Raw genomic sequence first — 26,260 nt, 5'->3', positions numbered from 1 at the left:
TAGGTTTAAATACCCACTTTTCAATGAAAACAAAAACAAAACACAAGGCTGTATACAAGGAAATAGAAAAGCGTGGCCCATTCAAGGGACTGGGAATAGATAGAACCATCTCTGAGAAACACCAGATGGCAGACCTACCAGACAGAGACTTAGCAAGAGTCTTCAAGACACACAAAGGAATGGAGGAAGGCATAGGGAAAGCCAAGCAACGGTATGAACAAAATGAAGTATTAACAGGGGAAAAATTTAAAAAGATTAAAAAGAAAAATCTGGAGTCGTAAACACCATAACTAAAATGAAAAAACAGACTACAACTCTTCAAAGGTAGACTTTGGCAGACAGAAAACTCAGTCAGTGAATGCAAAGGTTGGACAATAGAGATTGGTGAGTGAGAGGGAAGAAAGTATAAAGTTTAGCAGAGAGTGCAGTGATGTGTGCGGGGAGTGCAGTGATGAGTGCAGTGATGTGTGCGGGGAGTGCAGTGATGAGTGCAGTGATGTGTGCGGGGGAGTGCAGTGATGAGTGCAGTGATGTGTGCGGGGAGTGCAGTGATGAGTGCAGTGATGTGTGCGGGGAGTGCAGTGATGAGTGCAGTGATGTGTGCGGGGAGTGCAGTGATGAGTGCAGTGATGAGTGCGGGGAGTCCCAGGAGGAGAAGAATGAGACAGAGAGAAAGGGGGGGAGGGGAAGAGAAGGGGAAGGGCGAGGGAGGAAAATAATGAAGAAATAACCCAAACTTCTCAAATTTGATGAATTCTATAAATATAAATGTATAACATTGATGATGTATAAAAATATAACCCCTCCCTCAATTCGACATAAAGGGCCAATTCTAAGAGACACTGTAGTCATAACTTTCTAATGTCAAAGACAAGGAAACGACGTTAAAAGCATCAGGAAAGGAGGGATTCATATCAATAAGATAATCAGAAGGTTTTTTTTTATCAGAATTTAGGAGGTCAGAATTCAATGGGCTGATTTATTAAAAATGTACATGTATAGAAACATTACTGTCTCACAGTCACACATTAATTGATACTAAAAGGTAGAAAATGGAGGAGAAACTAGGGCTAACCTCTGATAAATAATAGCGCAGGGTGTGTGTGTGTGTGTGCGTGTGTGTGTGTGTGTGTGTGTGAGTGTGTGTGTTGCTTTTACATCTGCCTTACCCGAGAGGCTCCGGGAAGTCCTGTACTTAGGAAGGAAAACACATTAGCTGTCACCCCAGATTCCAAGTCAAGTGCAGAACTACAGTAATAAAAACAGCATGGTACTGGCATAAAAGCAGACACCTTGATCAACGAGCATTCGTATGTAAGCCCACACTCCTACAGCCATCTGATTTTTGACAGAGGCCAACAATAAAAATTGAAGAACAAATCGCACCTTCAACAAACAGTGCTGGTAAACGAGATAGCTGCATGTAGACAAAAGAAACTCGATTCTTCCTTCTCACCCGGTACAAAACAACCCCAGACAGATCAAAAACGTCAGCCAAAGACCTGGTACACTGTATGTATTCCATTCCAAATTACTAAATACACTGGAGTTGCAGGCACAGGGAAGGACTTTCTGAATGGGATCCTAAGCACACAGGCAGTAACACCAACTGTTATTAAATGTTACCTCGTGAAACTAAAAGGTAAAACATACTAGCATTTGTGTGAAAAGGCAGACTACAGAATGGGAGAAACATTTGCTGGCTCTACATTTGACAAAGGATTAGTGACTAGAATATGCAAAAAAAAAACCTAGGAATTAAACATCAAGAGAATGAACTATTTGCTAAAAATTGAGATATGAAACTAAACAAAGTTCTCAAAAGATGAAATACAAATGGCTGAGAAACATTTCTTTAAAATGGTCTACTACATCCTTAGCTGTCAGGGAATTGCAAACTAAAGCTCCTCTGAAATTTCAACGTAAGAAATAAGTTGAATTAGAAAGGCTAAGATGATGATGACAATGATGATGATGGGTGAGGATGTGTAGGAAGAGTAACAGTTATTCACTGCTGGTGGGAATGCAAACTATTGCAGCCACTATGAAAATCATGGTGGATATTCCTTAAAAAGCTAGAAACAGATATAGCACATGATCCAGCTATACCACTCTTGGGTATATACATCGAAACCTCTATCTCCTACTATGGAGATATTTCCATGTTCTTTGTTCTGTTCATAATATCCATGAAATGTAAACAAGCTAGGTGTCCATCAACTGAAGAATGGACACGGAACATGTGGTCTCTTCTCCATGATGAATGGATAGTGAAAAATGCATATTCTCATGGTGGAAAACTATACAGCTTTAATGAAGAATGAAATCGGTAGGTAACTGGATGGAAAGAACTAGAACATATGCAGAGTGAGGTGAGGCAGATCCAGACACACATGCTCTCTCTCTCTCTCTGTCTGTCTGTCTGTCTGTCTCTCTCTCTGCTGTCTCTGTCTCTCCTGTCACCTCCCTTCTGCCTGTTTCTATCTCTGTCTCTCTCATCTGTGGTTCCTCACTCTTAATCTGCAGATGTGACTATATAATCTGGAGCAACTGTAGAAACTAGGGAACTAGAAAGGGGTCATGGTAGGGGCACTGGAGAGAGGAGGAACGAGATGCAAGTGTTATGAAGAGAGATGTGGAAAACTAAGGATGCTTGAAAAAGCCATAAGGACTCATAATATTTTGTTTATCTAAAATTACACATAACACATAAGAAATATATATAATAAATATACTATATATACACATATATATTACCACACACACACACACACACACACACACCCACACACCCACACACTTATGCTACTTGAGCTGACAATGCTTTCCCCATGAGCCATGACAACAATGCCAGTACCAGCCATGAGGAACTCCCTTTGATTTGTTGGTCAGTCGTGCCAAGAGACTCTCAAAATGATACCGGCTATTATCGTCGCCCTTGGTTACTTTCCATTAGTCCTTACTGCTGAAGATACCATACTCTTCAGACAGGACTCAGGAGATCTGAGCTGGATCTGACCTGAAAGCCTCCTCCCTGAGGACTAGATTTCAATACACCAGACAGTGTGGTGCTAGCTCCCAAGAGAGAGGAGTGACCAACGGTCCTACTTAGCTGTGATGCCCATGGTCCACAATAATGACACATATGTCAAGATATTACTAAGGTGCAGTAATTGTGTTCATGTCTTGGTGGTAACCAACAGGGGGATATCATGTCTGGCTCTGTCTATTTGGCTTCCTGGGGGCTAGTGGGGTCATGGTTCTCAGAGGAGTACTTCTGCCAACACTTTTTAATTTTTTATTTATTTTATTTTATTTTATTTGTCTTTTATGAGACAGAATTTCTCTGTGTAGCTCTGGCTTTCCTGGAACTCACTCTGTAGATCAGGCTGGCCTTAAACTCAGAAATCCACCTGCCTCCCAAGTGCTGGGACTAAAGGCGTGTGTCACCACTGCTCGGCATCCATTACCTTTTAAAACAAGCACGATTGCATCCTAAACACTTATACCCACAGAGAAGCACAGCTCTTATTTCTTACCAAAGAAGCTTCTCTTTGCAACAGCAGAGGCCATTATAGGAGACAACAGATTACAGGATAACCAGCCCCGAAGCCTACATTCACAGTACAACTCTTGCATCTAAGACTCAAGGAACACTGTAGAAGAGGGAGCAGAAAGACTGTAAAAGCCAGAGGGATTGCTTTGAGACTGTGTCTCCTAGCAATGACGGGGATGCTTCTTCACCCATAATACTTCAACAATACGCCCGCCTAAACAAGACCTGAACAAGTACAACACTAATAGACATGCTGACGTGGAAAGTGGGAAATCCCATGAGGTTTCACCATAAACCAAGAACCATAGGCAACTGATAAATGCTGAGAGTGTGAGAAAGGGTCTACCCCAGGGGCGAGCCTCCGAACTGGTCATCAAATGCTAACTGGTCAGCTCTGAAACTGTATGCATACAAGTGACACTGAAAGTACCGAAAAAGTTGTTTTTATATACTTATGCATATATGTACATATATGTGTGCTATAATAACAAAGAAAAAGAATTTGAGAGGGAGCCTAAGTGTAAAATTATGGGGGACATAGAAGAGGTAGAGGAAGGAGGAAATGGTGTAATTATATATCAATTTTAAAAAAATAAGAAAAATAAAAATAAAAGAAATTAAAAGAATTTTCAGATAAATGGATAGAGCTGAAAACAACCATTCTGAGTGAGGAGACCCAGGCCCAGGTGGACAAGCACCTCTCATTTGTGGATGGTAGTTCTGAATCTTCAGACATAGGTACTTCATTTGCAATACCCACAGAGGTCAGAACATTAGCCTGGGACCACGGGGAATGGATTTATAGGGAGAGGAGATAGGCTGCAGTGGTACCAAGGGATACAGAGAATAAGGGGGAAGAGTTTCATGAGTTAGGGGTGGGAGGATGATGGGGAGGTGAGGATACAGGTGGGGATAACTAACATTATAGACCTGTGGACAAAGTAACATGGAAACCCACTACTGTAGAAGCTTCCTAAAATATATACATATACATAGAGAGAGTCTGAGTGGAGTTACACAATAATGGCGTAACAATACCCCTACTTGACAGCACAGGCTAACAAATACAAAGGTCAGTGCCTGGAATGGGTCACCTCTTTTGCAGTTGTTGTTCTGTGAAATTCCACAGACCCCTAAACCTTCCAGGATATTGCCAATGCTCTTAGCTAGTCTCCAGGATCTGCTGGTAAGCCCCTGTTGCTGAACATACCACATATATGAGTCATAGAATACAAAAAAAAATCACGCTGATATTAATCTGGAAGCTTAATCGCTGCTGGTTAGCTTTCATAGTGCTGGAAGGGCTATGCAAGGAAGCAAGGGTGGAAGGCAATCACCAGTTTTACTCTGCAAGCCACAGCAGTGATGAGCATGGAAAGACACGCCCACTGGTGCAAAGATGGCATGAATGTTCTGGAGGCAACCAACCACCCTCTGCTTGGATCTAAGGCCTTCTCTGTGAGATGAAAATAATTTCCAGCACCAATATTAGGGCTAAGAACCTGTGGCGGACAAGCCATAGGCCTAGGGGAGAACAGATTACTACTAATCTGTTAAATAGACATAGTATTAAACTGACTTGTAATGATGACCCCCTAGGACAATAGACAAGTGCATTTCTCAGCCCTCATCAGAGAGGCTTCTTTTGCAGTCGATGGTGATTAACACAGAGACCCACAACTGGTCAAGGTGCAGAGAATTAAGAGGCTGCTGAGTGCTCAGCCCTAAATGGGACACGTATATCACACCTCCTCCTCCTCCACTCCCCCTCCTCCCCACTCCTCCTCCCCCTACCTTCTGCCTCCCCTCCTTCCTTCTTCTCTCCCTCCTCCTCCTCTTCCTCTTAAGGCTCAGGGATCACTGTGGAAGACTGAGTTGTAACAGACAGGCTGGATGACTACAGGAAACTGTTTTCCAGGCACAGCAGGACAGTTGCACACAGAAATCCATAACAGCTGAGACAGCATGCACAAGACTTGGGCAAGCACAAGCCAGACAAAACCTGAGCATGGAGAAGGGAGGTGGGCATGGAGTCCCACCCCTCCCTAAGGAGCTATTGTCATTGGATAGCTCCCAGGAGAGGAAAGATCGTTTTCTGAAAGGTATGACTCAGGTGGGTGGACTATGCTCCATGGAAGACCATACAACTAAAGAACTTGTTTTATTTTTAATTTATAAAAATTTCAAAGGATAAATGAGATTGATAAACCATTAGCCAACCTAAATTAAAAAGAAAGAGAGATAGGGGGCCTAAATTGGTAAACTTAGATATGAAAAGAGAGCCAGTATGACAGACATAAATGAAATTCAGAAAATAATTATTATATATCTTAAAAACATGTATTACATTAAATTGAAAAAAATGTAAAAGAAATAGGTGATTTTCTAGTTGTATAGGATCTACTAAACAAGCCAGGCAGAATAAATAATTTAAGCAGATCTGTAACCACATCATGTGGCTCAAAATTGCCTATAAGTCCAGCTTTAGGGGATCATCATTCTCTTCTGGCCTCCATGGGTACCCATATACATATGGATTGAGAACAAATACACAGACACACGTGTACACACTAATGCATACACATGTGTGGGCACACGTATGCACACACACACACACACACACACATCCCTCAGCCCCGAGGTCTCAGGAATATAATGATGCATCGCAAGACTTTTGAAAAAGAACAATAAACCAATTCTAAAACAATAACAAATATTAGAGATGAATTAATAACCAAAAGAACACATGAATCAACCAAGCCAAGCACTTGTTCTTTGAAAATGTTTGTATGGTTGACAACTCACTAGCCAAGTTGTCAGAAAAGAAAGTGGAAGACCTTAGTCAGCAAAATTAGAGGGAAACGTTACAACAGACTCCAAGAAAACCCAGAGCACGATGAGAGAACACTTCCATAATTTATGCTCCCCAAAGCATGCAAGCCTAGAAGAGATGGGTGAGCTTCTAAATCCATGCGACCTACCAAAATTAAAACTGGACTATATAAATAACTACAAATATGACATGACCCCCATGACAAGCAATGAGACCAAAACTGTAATTAAACATCTCCCCTGAAAGAAAAGTTCAGGACCAGATGGAGTCACTGCTGGATTCTATCAAAGGCTCAAGGAAGGCTTAACAGCAACTCTTCTTACCTCGTCCCACAAACTACGAAGGGGAGATAACCACTGAAATCATTTTATAAAGTCAGTGTTATCCTGGTACCCAAGCCAGAGAAAAGCAAAAAAGGAAGAAGGAATGATAACTGTAGACTAATTTTTCTGATGATCATAGATGCAAAATTTTTTGAGATAGGGTCTCTCAATGTAGTTCTGGCTGTCCTGGATTCCTCTACGTAGATCAGACTGGCCTGCCTCTGCCTCTCAAATGCTGGGACTAAAGGCATGCTCCATCACACCCAGCTCAAAAATTCTTAATAAAATGCTTGCATAACAAATTAAGAAGCACATTAAGAAGTTCATACATCATAACCAAGTGAGCCTCATCTGAGAGATCCGAGGTTGGTTTCACACACGTAAATCCATCAATGTAATGCACCATGCAAGCAAACAAAGACAGAGGACAGAAACCACAAAGCCATCTCAGCTGATGCCACAGAGTTATTTGACTAAGCTCAAAATGCCCTCATGATAAAAATCCTGAAGACATTGGGAAGAGATGGAGCATACCTCCAAATAATAAAGGTGATTTCAAACAAACCTGTGCCAACACTATTAAACAGAGACTAACTGAGACCATTCCCTCTAAAGTCAGTGATCAAAAAAGGCTGCTACCCTTCCTCTCTCGTTCAGTACAGCGTCTTAAGTGTTATTAATAGCAATTAGATGAAACAAAGGCATAGGGGATACAATTAGGAAATAAAGAAGTCAAACTCTCCTTATTTGTAGACATGATTTTACACTTGATAGACAATAAAATCTACTGGATCTAGATCTAATAAATATTTAAATCAAAGTTGTAGGACACGAAATCAATATTAAAAAAAACCTATAACTTTCATATATATAAACAATGGACTCTCAGAGAAGAAACTAGGAAGAATGTTTCATTTGTAATAGCTTCAAATGCTAAGTATCTAAAAATAAACCTAACCAAATAAATGAAAGGCCTCTACTACAAAAACACGAAGACACTGAAAAGAGAAATGAAAACAGACGCTAGATGATAAAACGATCTGCCATGCTCCTTGTTGGAACAAGGTCAAAAGAATGACACACAGTGAACAATGCCTTGGGGAACTGTGAGAGAGACTGGGGGGTGGGGAAGGCAGAGGGCCTTTACCTCAGATGCACTTCTGAACCTGAAGCACAGTTGTCTACAGCATCAGACTACAGTCTGACCTGTTCTTTAAGGTTTTTCAAATCCCAGGTCTTTCAGAGAAATCTACATAGGTCAAAAAAAAAAAAAAAAAAAAAGGTTGACGCTCCTGGATTGGCAGAATTAATACTGTGAAAATGGCTATACCATCACAATTAATCTATAGATTTAATGTAAGATATCTGTAAAATTTCAATGTCATATTTTACAGATCTAGAAAAAAAATTCCAGATTTTGCATGGAATCATGAAAGACCATGGATACCCAAAGCAATCTTGAATAAGAACACAGCTTGTTAGCATCGCAATACCTGATGTCAGCTCATCCTACTGGATAGACGCAGAGTACATGATGCAATTCTCCAGTGATTAAGACTGCTTGGGAGTGGGATACAAAGAGGCAGGCAGACGGATGAGACGAAATGGAGGGCCTGGAAACAAGCAGACCAAGCCACGACCATCCCATCTGTGACAAAGGCGGCAACAATTTGCAACGGAAAAAGAGCCACTTTCAGCTCTTAATCAGCAACAGCACCGACGGACCTGGACATCCCCTGGCAGAACGATGAAAGTAAATCTGAGTCTCTCACTGTGATGGTTTGTATATCCTTGGACCAGGGAGTGGCACCATCTGAAGGTGTGACCTGGTTGGAATGGGTGTGTCACTGTGGGTGTGGGTATAAGATCCTCACCCTAGTTGCCTGGAAGTCAGTCTTCCACTAGCAGCCTTTGGATGAAGACATAGAACTCTCAGCTCCTCCTGTGCCATGCCTGCCTGGATGCTGCCATGCTCCCTCTTTGATGATAATGGACTGAACCTCTGAACCTGTAAGCCAGTCCCAATTAAATGTTGTTTTTTATAAGACTTGCCTTGGTCATGGTGTCCGTTCACAGCAGTAAAACCCTAACTAAGACACTCACCTTGAGCAAAAGTCAGTTGGAAATGAATCTTAATTTAAAATCTGAGACACTGAAAAGTCCTTAAGGGAAACTGGGGATGTTCTTCAAGACACAAGTCAGGCAAGAACTATCTCAGACAACAACAAAAACAAACCAAAACCCACAAAAACAAAAACAAAAACAAACCCCCCAAAACCTGCAACAGCACAAGAACAAACAAGCTCCAAGTATAGTCAGATGGGATGGGCCACATGAGATTAAAAAGCTTTGCACAGCAAAAGAACCCATCAGCAGACACGGCAGAGCAAACAGCCCACAGATAGAAAATCTAGCACCTATACTTTAGGCCAGGGGCTGATATTCAGAATTTTCAAAGAACTTCAAATATTTAACACCTAAAACTCCCCAAAGTTGCCACCCAATAGGTGGCCCAGTGAAATGAACAGTTCTCTAGAGAAGAAACACAAATTGCTAAGAATAATTTTTGAAAGTGTTGAACATTGCTTACCATGAAGGAAATGCAAATTAAAAGCACTCTGGGACACCTGCTCACCCTAGTCAGAACGGCTGTCATCAAGAGATCTACAGCAAATATCCGTAAAGAGAAATCTTTATCCACTGCTGGCGGGAGTAAAAGTTGATACAGCTGGTACTGAAGTCAGTTTGGAGGTTCCTCAACAAGTCAAAAATAGAACTACCACAGACCCTGTTATTCCACTTCTGGGCATTTACCCAGAGAACTCCATATCCTCCCATGGAGATACATTCATATGCATTTACCCAGAGAACTCCATATCCTCCCATGGAGATACATTCATATGCATGCTTGTTGCTGCTTTATTTAGAATGTTTAGCTACCCAACAGTAGATGATAAAGATGTGTCCTGCATAGATAGAATGAAATATTATTTACTTGTAGGGACAAATGAAATAATACAGAGAAATGGATGGAATTAAGTACAGTATTTAGGGAGCTGACCCAAACTCAGAACGATGTGGATCCTAGCCTTCAATGTCTACATACACACATGTAGACACGTGTAAGTGTGAGCGCAGCCCTTAGGAAGGAGAGCAGAACAGGGTGCTGCCAGGTAACGAGAAGGGACAAAATGGAAGCAAGAGTGCACAAGTCATGACAGAGGACATAACGCTTAAATTAAAAAAAATTTCAACTCTGGCTGGGCAGTGGTGACACACGCCTTTAATCCCAGCACTTGGCAGGCAGAGGCAGGCAGATTTCTAAGTTCGAGGCCAGCCTGGTCTTCAGAGTGAGTTTCAGGACAGCCAGGGCTACACAGAGAAACCCTGTCTCAAAAACGCTGAAAATAAATAAATAAATAAATAAATGAATGAATAAATAAATAAATTCAACTCTGAAATTGTGTACGTGTGCATGTGTGTGTGTGTGTGTGTGTGTATGTGTGTGGTTGATACCTGAATAAAAATGTAATTAATCAGGGCTGGGGAGATGGCACTGGAATTAGGAACACTGGCCACTCTTTCAGAGGACCCAAGTTCTATTCACACATGGCAGCTCACAACCATCTGTAATTCTAGTCCCAGAAGATCTGACATCCTCTTCTGGCTTTGTAGGCACCAAGCATGCATGTGGTGCACAAACATGCAGATAAAACACCAATAAACATAACATAGAATAAAGTCATCGATAGTGAAAGCTCAGCTCCCTGAGTGAAGTTCCACAGCTTCACAATGGCCATTCTCTCTGCACAGAAGTTCACGGAAATGTGTGGGACCTGGGGTGAGACAAGGGTTTGAGTGGCTTCCTTAAACCGCCTGTGTGATGTTTTATGAATTTATTAGAATAAATCAATTTCATTTTTTTAAAAAAAAAAGAAGTATAAAACAGAAGAAACCAAGTACAAAGATATAAGAAGAAAATACATTAAATTGGACAGAGAAATAAAATAATTTAAAAAACCTACAGAGAAATAAATGAAAAAAATTTTGACATAATCAATAAAATTGACAAGGCTATTAAGAAAACAGACTTGGGGCTGGAGAAATGGCTCAGGGGTTAAGAGCACTGACTGCTCTTCCAGAGGTCCTGAGTTCAAATCCCAGCAACCACATGGTGGCTCACAACCATCTGTAATGGGATCTGATGCCCTCTTCTGGTGTGTCTGAAGACAGTGACAGTGTACTCACATGCATAAAATAAATAAGTCTTAAAAAAAAACAGACTCAAGTTACTATAATAAAAACTGAAAATGGGTTGGTCATTCTAATTTTGTGGAAGTAAAGGAAAGTCTGGTGCAGTTATATGTCAACCAGTTAGACAGCCTATGAGAGACAGAGAAACTGAAGAAACACAAGATCCAGTACCAAACATTTGAAAACTTCATGCAAATCTGCAAATTTTTCTCTAAATCTTTACTATTTTTTAGCCTAGTCCATGAGGCTAGCATTGCCCTGATGCCACAGAAAGATGCTACAAGAAAACTAGAGTACAATATCCCCCCAAAACAGAAATGATCGACACGGAAATCCAATAAAGCCCAGCCAAGTAAATTGAGTAGCAATTTAAAAGAGCAATGTAGTATTCTTGGAATGCAAGGATTTCCTAACCTGTGGAAACAGGCTGATATAAATGTCACACTAACAGAAGGAGGAAAACAAAAACAAAAACAAACCCAGCATGATCATCTCAAATGAAGCAGAAAACAAATTTGGCAAAATCCAACTCACTTTCAAGACAAAAAGGTTCAGGAAACTCTCAGCAGAAGAAAATCCACTTTAACATAACTAAAGCCATGGATGGAAAAAGCCACAAACAAGCATTTGCTCGTAGGTGTCATAAAACAGACTCATCTTTAAATTGTTGTGCTTAAATCAGTACTGGAAGTTCTAGCCAGAGCAATGAGGCAAGAAAGGGAAAAAAGAAAGATGTTCTATATTCACACGTTGTAGGTTTAATTTACAGGAAGTTCCATAGAGTCAGAAGGCAGGTGTTAGGCCTCATAAACAAATTCAGCAACATAGCAAACAAAATCCGTTGCCATGAGCAACCTGGAGAGGAAGTTACCAAAATGATTTAATTTTCAGTAACAGCAGAAAGGAAGTAAAAAAGTGTGCAATAAAAACTAGAAACTGCTGGGGATCTGGAGAAATGGCCCAGTGGTTAAGAGTGCTTACTGCTCTTGCTAAGGACCAGGCTCAGTTCCTGGCGCCCATAATAACCTATAACTCTGGTTCCAAGACATCCACCGCCCTCTTCTGGCCACCATGGGCACTGCACCCATGTGGTGCACATACTCAAGTGCAGGCACACAGTTGTATAGATAAAGTCATACATTTTGGCCCCCAATTCTGACACTTGTTCTGCTTACTGGACTGCTGTAAGGTGAGGGGCCTTGATGACATGCTCCTGTTGTCATGAATTGTTATACCTTCCTTTCTCAGTGCACTGAGACCCTCTGAAGCCGTGAATCAAGATGCATCTTTCCTCCTGGAAGCTGTTTTGGACAGGTGTTTTGTCCCAATGATACAAAAGTGAGCGGCACTCAAATGAGTCATATCTTTTGATTCTTAATATTTATTGTAAGACTTCAGTAATCAAAATAGTATGTTATGAACACACAGATAGATACAGGAACCCATGAAACAAAAGAGGGACTCTAGGAAGAAACCCTTGCACTGCGATCAAATCGTTGTTGACAGGAAGGCCAACTCTACCTGAGAACAAGCGACAGTCTTTAAACAAATAATGCTGAGAAAACTGGGCAGCCACATGTAAAAGAGAGGTGTGAAACCCTTACTAACACAATATACAGAATCAACTCAGAATGAGCAAACGCTTAAGCATAAGACTCACAACTGCAGATTTCTTCCTAAAACACATAGTGGAGAATTCTCACGACACTGGAGCTGGCAACGATTTCTTGGCTGTAACACCAAAGGCATAGGCAACAAAAGAAAGATGGGCTAATTTAAGTACTATCCATTAAAAGACTATAAGACAATATCAACAAATTAAAAAGGCAACCCACAAAACAGGAGAAAATATTTGTAAATCATTACACCGACAGGGAATTAATAGTCTGGATATACAGAGAACTCCTGAGACTCACCAAGAAGAAAAACAATCCAATTAAAAATGGAGCAAGAGGGTTCCTCACAGGAATTCTACTCTGGGGACAGACTGAGTTCCTCAGGCATCAAGGGCTCAGAATCAGGGAGGGTTAAAGGAATCTAGGCACAGAAACAGACACCCACAGCTAACTGGGAATGTCTGACAGACAGCAGGGAGCGTGTCAGTGGTGGGAGCCACACTTGCTCTTTGCACCCTGTGAGAGGTGCTAACTTTCCAGCCTGGAGACAAAGAAAGGTTTTCTTTACCATTCCAGTGTCTTTCCAGAAGAGGAGACACCACGAGTCTTTCTGGATATGGATACCTGAGATGAGTTGAATTTCTTTAAGTGGCAAGAAACCAGAAGTCAAGACCCACAAACATGCGTGTGTCCATGCCTGTGTGTGTGTGTGTGTGTGTGTGTACATGTGTGTATATGGGGGCTGGCACCAGCGTGGGCATCTGTGGAGGCAAATGACCAACAATGTGTGTCTTCCTCTGTTGTCCTCCACCTTACTCTCTGAGACAGTCTCCACTGACTATGGTGCTCACCATTTCCACCAGAGTGGGTGCCCAGTGACTTCCCAGGATCCCCTGTCTCCACCCCTGCAGCGCTGGGATTACAGGTGTGCACATGCCCAGTTTTTCTGAGTTCACGTTGTGTGGCACATTGCCAGTGAGCTGTTCACCATCCATTTTTTTGTTTGTTTCTGTGTAGGTAAGAGAGCCTTTTCCACCTTGTGTGAGGACAGTGCACTCTGCTTTCCAACTAGAGACACCTCTCAAGGTGCGGGATTGCAGGACCTTCCTGGGCATTGTGCATAGGCTTTCCCAGAACACTCACTTAACATTGGTGACAACTACTGTAATGCTCCCAGTGTGTGTGTGTGTGTGTGTGTGTGTGTGTGTGTGTGTGTGTGTGTGTGTGTCTATACCACAGTAGGTTGTAAGAAGACCAAGTATGGGTCAAACATGCCTTGTCTATGAGGGCCCTTCATTCACAGGGAGCTGTGTGCTAGGAGCTGTCTTCAACTTTATTCTCAGAGAACAAGCCCAGAGGTGACAGAGATGCCATCCTGTGTCCTCACCTGGATAGATCCTGAAGAACCCAGTTGAGCTGCCGAAATACTGCCATGTCAATGTAGGGTCTCTCTGAAAGTTCTCCACAAACACGGGGTTCAGGGCTTCGGACATATACACGCCATTTAAAATGTCTGGGTCTGAAAGTGAGAGCATGGAAGGAACTTCATGGAATGTGAAATTAGCATCAGGAGACACAGGCTACAGACCGAAACATGGGTGAGTGTTCCCTGCTTCCCGCGGGCTGCATCTGGCTTACTTGTAGCCCATGCGCACTAAACCAGAAGCATCACCTCTCTCCCAGCCCTTATGCTGAGGTTCATCTGTACATGTGTGTGCTGAGGTTCGTCTGTACATGTGTGTGCTGAGGTTCATCTGTACATGTGTGTGCTGAGGTTCATCTGTACATGTGTGTGCTGGGGTTCGTCTGTACATGTGTGTGCTGGGGTTCATCTGTACATGTGTGTGCTGAGGTTTATCTGTACATGTGTGTGCTGGGGTTCATCTGTACATGTGTGTGCTGAGGTTCGTCTGTACATGTGTGTGCTGAGGTTCATCTGTACATGTGTGTGCTGAGGTTCGTCTGTACATGTGTGTGCTGAGGTTCATCTGTACATGTGTGTGCTGAGGCTCATCTGTACATGTGTGTGCTGAGGTTCGTCTGTACATGTGTGTGCTGAGGTTCGTCTGTACATGTGTGTGCTGAGGTTCATCTGTACATGTGTGTGCTGGGGTTCATCTGTACATGTGTGTGCTGAGGTTCATCTGTACATGTGTGTGCTGAGGTTCATCTGTACATGTGTGTGCTGAGGTTCGTCTGTACATGTGTGTGCTAAGGTTTGTCTGTAGAATGTATGTGTTCCCAGGGTTTGGATGTGTGGTGCTCAGCACAGTCATAAGAGAGAAGATGAAGTTGGGGAGAGGTGGTTGGATCATGATAAGTGTTGCCCTAAGACAGAGCCCATAGAATTCTATGGACTCTGGTGAGTTCTCTTGAAAACACTGCTGTGGAAGAGAGAGACTGGCTTTTTGAATTCTCAAACTCCCTGCTTCCTGCATGGTTGATGTCTGTATCCAGACAATCACCACGAGACCTTTGCCACAGTGAGATGCAGTTGGGAAGCTCACCAAAGCAGTGCCATGTGGCTAAACTCAACCTCCCAGACCTTGAGCTAAGGAAACCTTTCCTGTGCCACTCAGCTTCAGGCATTTTGTCATAGCAACAGGGAACAGAATACTCTACGCTGTGCAATAATTTCTTTTCTCATCGTATCAAGGAAGCTGGAGAGACAGCCAATGCCTTGTAGTCCTTCTTGGGAAAATGGACACCAAATGTTTAAAACCCTCTAGGATCCCCATCCTATCCTCTAGACTACCCAGTGGCGAGGCAACAATCACCTTTGTTGTACACGTTGGTGGGCAGTTGAACGCTGCTCATGGAGACATTCACCCTCAGGTTGCTGAAGTGCGCGTCGGACTCGAGAAGAAACTCAGCTCCCAGCTCCACGTAGTTGCCCTTGTCATCCTTCTCATTGATTAGTACCGAGTTGTAGTAGTTAAACTGGGGCGAAAGGGGAACAGGCCCAGAAGAGACAGCCCAGAGACAAAGAGGGGAGGGGAGGAAGGGAGTCAGGCCGAGAGTAAAAAGAGAAGGGAGGAGGGACCCAGGGAAAGGAGTGGAAGCTTCAAGGGCAACTGGAAGTGAGGTGAAGGGTGGGGTGGGGAATGGCCTTGCACTTCAGTTATGTTGCCAGTGGTGGATAGAGATATGTGGTCACAACGCGCACGACAAGATAACTGGAGCTGAAGGTTCATTGGCTGGTTGGGGTCAGATTGGCCCAATCATTGCTTTGATTCTCCACTTGGTTTAGTGTATGTAGCAAAATTAGTCTGAGACAGACTGACTGACAGACAGATGGAGACTCAGGGAGCCACAAGGATGCAAAGGACCTTGCTGGCACTGTTTGATTCTTCTAGGTGGTGAGGGTGCTGGAGAGCCAGAGGGCTTGAGGAGCCTCTGGGGCTCTGCCCTGCAAGTGGACCTGTGCCATGTTCCGTTTCCTCCCATAGGGCGGGAAGGCTGTGACCCAAGGGACCACGATCAGATCCATTTCCCCTGGCTGCCCCCAACTCCGAGCCTCATACCTTAAGTCCCTCTAGAACTGTGGCCATAACACCCCTCCCTGCTCCACCTTGCTGGCCTCTAGTCAGTGTTAGCTCTGTGAGCTCAGGCCCAGCCACGTTCCTCCCTGACTCCAGCCCTCATACTCCCTGAGAGCCTCCTAGTTTTCCGTCAGCTTGACACAAGTTTGGGCCATCTTGGCAGAGGGCAGTCTAAGTTGAAAAAAATGCCTCCATCCGATTGGCCTGGAGGCAAGTCTGTGGAAGGTGGGAGGGCCCAGTCCACTGTGAAGAGTGCCACCCGTGGGCAGATGGTGAATGGTTACATAAGAAAGCAAACTGAGTGAACCAAGGGAAAAACCCCACAAAGCGGGTTTTCCTCCAGGGGTCTGCTTCAGTCTCTGCCTCCAGATTCTTGCCTTGAATTCCTACCTTGGCTTCCGCAGCCACTGATGGTCTGTGACTGTGATGTGTAAGCCGAATCCTCCCCCAAGCTGCTTTAGACCGTGGTGTTTACCACAGTAACGGAAAGCAACCAGGACACCCAGCATCCCAGACCAGATCTTAACCCTGGCCCCTCTCGGGTGATATCCTGACTTACTGACCCCTGGACACAGAGGGCTTGTATTTGTCACCTCCTCACACAACCTGAGCTTTCTTCTTCCTGTGTCTTCTGTTTCTCGGCACAGAGATGCCCCTTAGTGCTTTAGCTTCCCAAGTCCCCTCCTCGAGGCTATCCCTGCCGCGCGGGGTCAGTCGGTCCCTCTTCCCTCTGCTTCCCGGGGTCACCGACCCACCCCCACACCACATGTTTATTCTATTCCTTCTCCGAGAGCCTTAGGAGGTGGAAAGAAAGCCTCACTGGCAAAGCCAGGGCACAGCCTGGCACAAGGACATAGAATGAGTGTCTGCTGCTCAGATCTGCTCACAGCTGGTCCTCCAGCTGCCATGGGGGTGGGGCAGAGCCAATCAGCCGGCCTAGCACCCGCTCCCCAGAGGACTTACCACCAGAGATGCATTGAACTCATGATTCAGGTCAGCCTCCTCAGCGGCCTCCACCAGGCTCTGAGGGAGGGGGCGCAAAGGGAAGGGGGTGTCACCAGCAATGGCTCTCCTCGGCCACCACAGACCAAGCTCTCTGCTCTTCCCTCCCCTGTTCAACGCCTCTGCTTTCTTCCCTCGGCCTTTCATCCATGAGGGTCAACCCTCCATGGTTGTTCTGAGTTGCTTAGGTAACCTGGTCCCTGAATATCTACAAAGCCTGGCTGGGAACAAGAGGTGTCCTCTTCCTTGTAGGACGTGTCTCCTCTGACGCCTGTGGTGACTTTCTTAGTATAAAACAGCGTGAACCCCACCCAGCCAGGTGAGGACCATCTACAGTCAGTGGAGTCCCTAAAATGGTCCCCAGGCCAGTGCTGGGGGAGGGACAGTGTCACCTCAACAGCCTCGACTTTCCTCCGAAGCATGGTCTCCATGTCCTCCGAGAACTTCTTCACCAGCTCCAAGCCATCCACCTCTTTGATCTTCAGACTGGGTTCTGCATCCTTGTACTTCTGCGCAGGGTAGAGATGGAAAGAACTGCATCTTTGCTTGGGACCAGGGTGCAAACCTTACCAGCTCCCCTACAGTCAGATACCCATGACCATCAGTCTCCAGCTGTCTGCCTTCACATGTCCTCTGTCCAGGCCTCCAGACACAGGGCAGTTTGTATCCTCAGTAGGAGTTGGCTGACATTTAGCAGCGATTAAACTTGACACCAGTCAGAGCCAGTGAGCTAGGCAGCTTGGGGGAGACCGGACACCGAGGGAGATGGCTTACCAGCAGTCCCTGTCCTCACACCTGCTGTGATACCCACGAAGGTGACAAAGAAGCAGCCTCTGTGTCCATTCACCGTTGCTCCGTTCCCAAGAACAGTACACCGTGTGTGTGTGTGTGTGTGTGTGTGTGTGTGTGAGTGTGTGTGTGTGTACCTGCATCCTACTGAAGAACCCAGCTCAGCAGTTTCAGAAGAAGTGATGCTAGTAAGCCCAGGGGAACCTAGGAACTGGCTTCAAATTCCTATCTGCTCAGGGACAATCCTTAACGAGTCACCAATGACTCTTGTATACCAATGACCCTGTATACTGTTGGCCATGTGATCTTAGGCAGGCTACTCCGTAAGGCATGATGCTTCGATAGCCTTTGATAATGCTTTTACCCCTAATGACTACACTCCCTCCTCCTCTTCCTCACTTGGGGCTGCAGGGATCACAACAGAATGGGGTGTTGTGAGGGCTCCTGGAATCTTAGGTCTGCAGGAGACCCCAGGGTCCACTCTGGCCCCTCCCACTTTCTGTAGTACAAAGGGGATGAGGGAGGGTTATCAGTGTGCTCAGGGCTGGTAGAAAACCTAAGGATCCCATCACTTGCAAGACGGAGAAGATGCCTCTTGGGACTGTGGTTAATCTGAATCAAAGCATGTTGTACTCTCTTAGGTTATGGTTAACAGATGCCAAGCCCTTGTGAACACGTCCAGGGGTCAGACACTGGGAAAAGATGCCATCATGAGCTGGCTGAGGACAGGACAGCCAGGGATCAGCACTTGGGCACTTAATGAACAAGTGTGGCAGGGTTGCCCTTCTGTCAGACCCATTTCTACTGGAAGCCAGGCATAGGCTCAGCCTGCCAGAGTGCGCCGGATGCTGTGTGCTTGGGCACAGCCTGAGTCCCAGGACCACTGGAACCGCTCTAAATGCATAGAGGAAATTGATACCTGCTGCTTGAAGCTGGCATGTCCAGGTTGCCAGATGGCCCTCCTGTCCCCCATGTCTGTGCTCTAATCAGTTGCTCTCTCTCTCTCTCTCTCTGACTCTTCCCAGGCATCCACACCAAACCTCTGCCACCCACCCAATAGACCTCTTGCAGGTCTAATCTTGTCCTTGGCTTCCTGAACATCTGAACTGACAGACTACTCTTGACCCCACTGCTCACGCTGGTTAACCCTGTAAGTAGAGTCTCCCTGCGCTCCATCTGAGACAAGGTCTCTCGGGCCTCCTACAGCTCTGATGCTGGGATGTCTATCTCTGGGAAGAGGCCCTCTGACTGTGTTTGAGCCCCCTGGGAGAGGTCACTGACCTTCTGCAGCAGGAGGGAGCCTGAATATCTGGTCACCGTGTTGTACAGATTCCTGCCGAAGGTATCGGCCCACAGCTTCACTCTGCAGGACAGGAAAGCCTATGTGTACATCCTTATCACGATCAGATGTCAGATCCTCAAAGGTGACAGCTCCATCACATATATGCAAAGCAGGCATCTAACTCATAGACACAGACATCCATATCCACAAACACACACATACCAACACCCAGCATTCCTGTGATGAATAGCTTTGTTAACTTGACACAACCCAGAAGCACCCAGGAGAAGAGTATCAGTGAGGAACTGTCTACATTGGTTTGTGCTGTGGGCTTGTCTTATTGGGGGACTGTCTTAATTAGTTGATCTGAGAAGTAGAGGAAACAGGATCTGAGTTCAGCATCTTCAGTGAGGTGGAGGTTAGCCTGGTGAGGAGATTTCAAAGAGAATTTTAGGTAGAGAGCCTAACAGAGTGGAAAATGACTTCAAAGCCTCCAGCTTGGCTTGCTGATCATAGGTGAGAATGTAAGGAAAGCAGCCAGAGTGAATCAGGGAGAGAGGAAGGTGATGCATGTAGCTTGGGCCATGGTAAATGTGAGCCTTCGGACACAAGGTCACTGAGTGTCATTAGGTAGATTGTACATCCCATGACCTTAGGGGCTGTCAGAACACTGTATCTTGACAAACTCCCATGATACTCAGGGAGAAGCATGCATAGGCATTGCGTATCGGAGTCTGACAGGGAAGAGACTGGAAGGAGCTTTAGGGGCATGTGTGGGATTGAGACACTGAGGGCAAATGGAGTCTTGGCAAGAAAAGTGTGTAGTATGGGTTGATCTGTGAGGGCAGGCAGTGGGACATCTTGTGGTTTCAGGCACATGCAGACGGCAAGGTTCTCTTGAAGGTGGCAGAAAAATCACTCAGGAGCCCTATGGGAAGCTGGTCTCTATGCTCCAGGAGTCAAGAGGTGGGATATCAAGAGAAAAGGGGAACACCTCACGCATCCAACTGTGGGGGCCACAGTCTCCAGGATCGGGAACCAGGAGGTTTGTGGCAGCCTTGTGTAGGGAGGGCAAGTAGCCAAGGCTGAGGGCTGAGTGTGAGGTTCAACAGGACAGGGGCAAAGGACTGCAAGGGACCCGGTGATCACAAGCAGGAGGAGAGAGTGTGGTAGAGCCCCATCCTCCTGGGAACAGAAGGCAGCAGCGGGGCTTTGGGAGGTGGCTATCCCATGCTTCTCTCTAGGTTTCTGTGTGGATGGCCACCCTGGATGCCAGCCATCTTTGCTTGGCCCCCTGCCATCCCGGAAATTGCTTTCTGGGATAAAGACTGCTCAGCTTGTGCAAGGCTGCAGTGGCTGTCTCAAAAGCCAGGCTGGCTCAGCAGTACAGATTCCAGCATTTTCATCTGTGGACCTGCGTGCTTGGAGAATGGTATTACCTCCCTCTCCGAGAGACTGCCTGGGCTGAAAGCCATCGTTGGAACAGTGCTGAGCTGAGCTGGGGGGTGGTGTTGGGGGGGGTGAAGGGGGGGTGGAGGGGAGGTCACCCAGTGTCATGGAAACCCATTCTTCCCAAATAACAGACTTGGCATGGGCCCCGTCTTGTCAGCTGGGTACCAGCAGCTAGACACAGATGTGAACTGTGAAGAGTCAGTCTAGGACCCTCAGCTTCGTTTAGTGTCTGGAATGTTCCTGACTGGGGAAGAAAAAATAACCATCCAGGGAGATTGTATCAAATGTAAATTCTGAGTGTCAATGTTTTCCAAATACCAGTTTTAATGTGTGGTGCAGAATTGAAGCCTTGAAGGAGACAGGTATGGAGAGAACAAGGCCAACAGAACCCATCCTGAGTCCCTAGACAAAGCCCTGATGTAGGCACCAGCCTGCCTGTCCATTCACAGCGGTTTTACCCCTACTTGGTGTTCAAACACAGTCACCCCATGAGCCCTGGGGGTGTGACACAAAGGTCATTTCCAGCACCTCTTCAGCCCAGACCCATACTACCTTGTAGTTTAACCTCCCTGCTGGCTGCCTGCATTCTCATCTACACCGGATATCAACTACACAAAGCCAGAAGGTAAGGACATGTGAACTCCAAAATCAGTAAGGATACGAGGAGGCTGGGGATGGGGGGGGGGGATGAGGCTAGGAAGGAAAGGCTCTCTCAGAGGCTGGCTAGAGGGAGGAGGTGTCAAGAAGGGGTCTTCAGGGTAGGATCAAAGTCAAGGCTCACGTTTCCAGAGGAACTGTGGTCTGGCCCCTCACGGTAGGCAGGGAGGTGTCCGAGAGCAGCAGCCACAGGATGATTGGCGTCTTCCACAGGGAGGTCCACACTGCTGTCCACCGTCCACTGTGGTCTTGGTTGTGGCTAGAGGACAGCATGGGGCATCTTGCCATGGTGTTCCCACTGGGGGAGGGGCAGGGGAGGAGGACAGAGCCCCTGCTGGGAGATAACTTGCTGCCACAGGAACTCCTGGGCATGCAAGTGTTCTGCCTGCTGTCCAGTCCCAAGTAAAAGATGTTGCCCCCAGCTGCAGCGGGCAGAGGGTCCACCCCAGGTGATCAAAGGGGAAGGCAGTGAGCAAGCACCCCCTCTAATCCACTGGCCTCTCCTCTAATCCCTTCTTGTTGTCAGAGGAGGGGCTGATGCAGGAGTGGGGTGACCTCAGCAGGATTGCCCTGATTCCAGCTCTGAGCAGCTGGGCCAGTGTGCCCTTCTGCTCCAAAGAGGCCAACTGATAGCCACAGAACAGACAGCCTCTGAACTTGGGGGGAGGAGGATACCCCACCCTGGTCACTGAGTTTGCTCAGAGCTGTGCTAGCCCCAGACCCTGAAGGACACTGGTAGCCCTTTGAGCATTCCGTAGGAGGGGGTGGGCAGCCCACTTTGTGGGGCTAGGCTCTGGGGCGCTGAGATGGAAGGAGGTGGTGTGGTTCACGTTTCCAGGCCTGGAGTTTTGGGGCCAGCCAAACATGACTGGCATGCACAGGGAATACCCTAGCAACCTGGAGGTCTGCCTGCCTTGGAGGTGCACATCCCTTTATTCTGACAACACACCTGGAAACCTAGGACCCTACCCTCCCATGCTGTGCGCACATACTGCTCAGCAGACAATGCGTTTCGACCTGCTCCAAGGTAAACCTGCGAGACAGAGCTTCGCTGTCTCCCCTGGAAGCCATCACCCCACCTCCTGTCTTTGATTTTGATTGCCTCATTTTCATCAAATGTCATTGTCATCCTTTTGTCATGGTCTCACCTTACTTAGCATAGTGTCCTTAGTTCACACGTGTAACATGCATCAGAACTACGTCATCCCAAGGCTGCGTCCCTCTGCAGTGAGTATATACGTTTTGCTTGACCTTGCAGCCCTCAGCCTGTGCTGGCTCTTGGGAGGCCATGTCCCTTTACTTCCTGGCCAGCTTGAGCAGGCATCCATCAGTCACAGCTATGTGCCACCTGCTTTCCTGCGTCTGGTCCCACCAAGAGCTCCTGTCAATCAGCTGTGCAGGGGTTATCACATGATGTCACTGTATGTCCTGTGAGTCTTGTCTGACAGTTGGTCTCCTTGGCCCTGACCCCATCCCATATCAACCTGCATTTTAAAAATGCAGGGACTCTTTGAAAATGTAAAGCCTTCAGTCTGCTCAGGGGACCCTGTGGCTGCCACCTGACTGCAGGTTTTGTTTTGTTTTTTAATTTTTTATTAGATATTTTCTTTATTAAATTTCAAATGTTATCCCCTTTCCTGGTTTCCCTTCAAAAAACCCCTATTCCATCCTCCCTCCCCCTGCTCACCAACCCACCCACTCCCACTTCCCTGTCCTGACATTCCCCTACACTGGGGCATCGGGCCTTCCCAGGACCGAGAGCCTCTTCTCCAATTGATGTCCAACAAGGCCATCCTCTGCTACATATATGGCAGGAGCCATGGGTCCCTCCATGTGTACTCTTTGGTTGGTGGTTTAGTCCTTGGGAGCTCTGGGGCTACTGGTTGGTTCATATTGTTGTTCCTCCTATGGGGCTGCAAACCCTTTCAGTTCCTTGGGTACTTTCTCTAATTCCTCCACTGGGTACCCTGTGCTCAGTCCAATGGTTGGCTGAGAACATCCAATTCTGTATTTGTTGTAGGTCACTGGCAGAGCCTCTCAGGTAACAGCTATATCAGGCTCCTGTCAGCAAGCACTTGTTGGCATCCACAATATTGTCTGGGTTTGGTAACTGTATATGGGCTGGATCCCCAGGTGAGACAGTCTCTGCATGGCCTTTCTTTCAGCCTCTGCTCCACACTTTGTCTCTGTATCTCCACCCATGGGTATTTTGTTCCCTCTTCTAAGAAGAACTGAAGTATCCACACTTTGGTCTTCCTTATTCTTGAGCTTCATGTGGTTTGTGAATTGTATCTTGGGTATTCCAAGCTTCTGGGCTAATATCTACTTATCAGTGAGTGAATATCATGTGTGTTCTTTTGTGAATGGGTTACCCAACTCAGGGTGATATTTTCTAGTTGCATCCATTTGCCTAAGAATTTCATGAATGTATTATTTTTAATAGCTGGGTAGTACTCCATTGTGTAAATGTACCACATTTTCTGTATCCATTCCTTTGTTAAGGGACATCTGGGTTCTTTCCAACTTCTGGCTATTATAAATAAGGCTGCTATGAACATAGTGGAGCATGTGTCCTTACTATAAGTTGGAACATCTTCTGGGTATATGCCCAAGAGTGATATAGCTGGATCCTCAGGTACTGTGTCCAATTTTCTGAGGAACTGCCAAACTGATTTCCAGAGTAATTGTACCAGCTTGCAATCCCACCAGCAATGGAGGAGTGTTCCTTTTTCTCCACACCCTCACTAGCATCTGCTGTCACCTGAGTTTTTGATCTTAGCCATTCTGACTGCTGTGAGGTAGAATCTCAGAGTTGTTTTGATTTGCATTTCCCTTATGACTAAGGATGTTGAACATTTCTTTAGGTGCTTCTCGGCCAGTAGGTATTCCTCAGTTGATAATTCTTTGTTTAGCTCTGTACCCCATTTTAATAGGGTTATTTGGTTCTCTGGAGTCTAACTTGTTGAGTTCTTTGTATATAGTGGATATTAACCCTCTATCAGATGTAGGATTGGTTAAGATCTTTTCCCAATTTGTTGGTCGCCATTTTGTCCTATTGACAGTGTCCTTTGCTTTACAAAGGCTTTACAATTTTATGAGATCACATTTGTCAATTCTTGATCTTAGAGCATAAGCTATTGGTGTTCTGTTCAGTAACATTTCCCCTGTGCCCATGTGTTTGAGGCTCTTCCCCACTTTCTTTTCTATTAGTTTCAGTGTATCTGGTTTTATGTGGAGGTCCTTGATTCAGTTGGACTTGAGCTTTGTACAGGGAGATAAGAATGGATCAATTTGCATTATTCTATATGTTGACTGCCAATTGAACCAGCACCATTTGTTGAAAATGCTGTCTTTTTTCCCCATTGGATGGTTTTAACTCCTTTGTCAAAGATCAAGAGACCATAGGTGTGTGAGTTCATTTCTGAGTCTTCAATTTTATTCCACTGATCTACCTGCCTGTCACTGTACCAATACCATGCAGTTTTAACAGGTTACAAGGTGCCACACCCACTGGGCCTGCTTCCTCCTGTTTCAGTCCCCCTCTCTTCTCTGCTCCCTGCTGTTCTTCGGGCACATCGGGTGAACTCTGCTTCAGGGCCCCCACTATGGACTCAGTGACCCCTCTGTGTCTCTGTCTACAAAGTTGCCCCTCTCCTTCCCCTGCTGACTCCCTCACTTGGGTCAAGTGTCATTCAGCTGCAGTTTGTTTTGATTCTGGTACAGAAGGTGAAAGGGAGGGATGGTTTCTGTCCATGGTCCTGGAGGCAGAATGCTGGCTTCTGGGAAGGGCCTGGGTTGCCGCTCTCAAGTCAGGAAGCAAAAGGGAGGTGAGGCTCACTGACAGAACACACACACACACACACACACACACACACACACACACACACACACACACACACACACCACACACACACACACACACACACACACACACACACCACAGAGAGAGAGAGACAGAGACAGAGAGAGAGACAGAGAGACAGAGAGACAGAGAGAGAGAGATGGAGAGACGGAGAGATGGAGAGACAGAGAGACGGAGAGACAGAGAGACAGGGACAGAGACAGAGAAATACTCCTGGGCTTGGGGACTGCTCTGCAGTGTGGTTTTCATGCCCAGTGACACTGCATTGGAGAAAAGTGAGTTTTCCCATCCCAGCAGGTATCAGTAGCAAAGAGCTTCTTGGTCACACCAAGGGGTTTGTGTCCACTTCTTCTTTAGAGGATTTTTTTTTTCTTCTCCAGTTTGGGTATATTTGCAGTTGTTATCTTAGATGGATGCTCCCACTCAGGGATTTGCCATATGAAGTCTGAGATGACCTGATCGGAGCCATCATTACAGAGTCCCATCTTTCAGGTGACACCAACCTGGTTTATTGTTGTTTTGAAACAAGATCTCATGTATCCAGGGTGGCCTTGAAGTCACTAAGTGACCAACAGTGGCTGTGACCTTCAGATCCCCTGCTTCAACCCCCTGATTACAAATGAACACATGCATATGTGCACACACAGACACATGCACACACTGACATGTGCACACATACATACAGAAAGGTACACACATTTACATGTAAACACTTGCAAGCACACATGAAGATACACAAACATTTATACACACATGGGCATAGGCATGCACAATATATTGGCTACTTTTCTGTTGTAATAAAACATCACGGCTAAGGCTACTGAAATAAGGAAAATTCAATATCTCACCAGAAGGCTAGAGGCAGGTGGTCTCAGAATTGGCTAACTCGGGTCAAAGGTGCCACCAAGGACCCAAGTTCCTTATACTGTCATCATCTGTCATTCTCAGAATTTTGGATTGTCCAGATGTTGAAATTGTTCCAGGCACTGCACACATGATAATATCTTGACAGAGGAGAGTGACTAATTTTTCTGTAGGTCTCTTCTGTTTGGTAAACAAAGTACTGCCAGCAGGCTTTGATTTACCTGTCTT

The 26,260-nt window shown here is 45.7% G+C and overlaps 1 protein-coding gene across 2 annotated transcripts in view; it reads right to left on the bottom strand.

Annotated features, from left to right (window-relative positions):
• Cacna2d4 (calcium channel, voltage-dependent, alpha 2/delta subunit 4) overlaps positions 1-21,776 on the bottom strand; it is a 115,884-nt gene extending 94,108 nt beyond the window's left edge. For both annotated transcript variants that reach the window (NM_001033382.3, NM_001347427.2), the window contains exons 1-6: positions 21,431-21,776; positions 19,197-19,278; positions 17,519-17,635; positions 17,088-17,147; positions 15,360-15,522; positions 13,970-14,101 (exon numbers count right to left, since the gene is read on the bottom strand). In NM_001033382.3, the coding sequence (NP_001028554.3) occupies positions 13,970-14,101; positions 15,360-15,522; positions 17,088-17,147; positions 17,519-17,635; positions 19,197-19,278; positions 21,431-21,594 (718 nt within the window). In that variant the 5' untranslated portion in view covers positions 21,595-21,776. The remainder of the gene's footprint in view (positions 1-13,969; positions 14,102-15,359; positions 15,523-17,087; positions 17,148-17,518; positions 17,636-19,196; positions 19,279-21,430) is intronic.
• Between the last annotated feature and the right edge of the window lie 4,484 nt (positions 21,777-26,260).

Source organism: Mus musculus, chromosome 6, assembly GCF_000001635.26.
Source record: "Mus musculus strain C57BL/6J chromosome 6, GRCm38.p6 C57BL/6J".
Lineage (NCBI taxonomy): Eukaryota > Metazoa > Chordata > Mammalia > Rodentia > Muridae > Mus > Mus musculus.
This window is presented reverse-complemented; position numbering and strand designations above follow the sequence as displayed.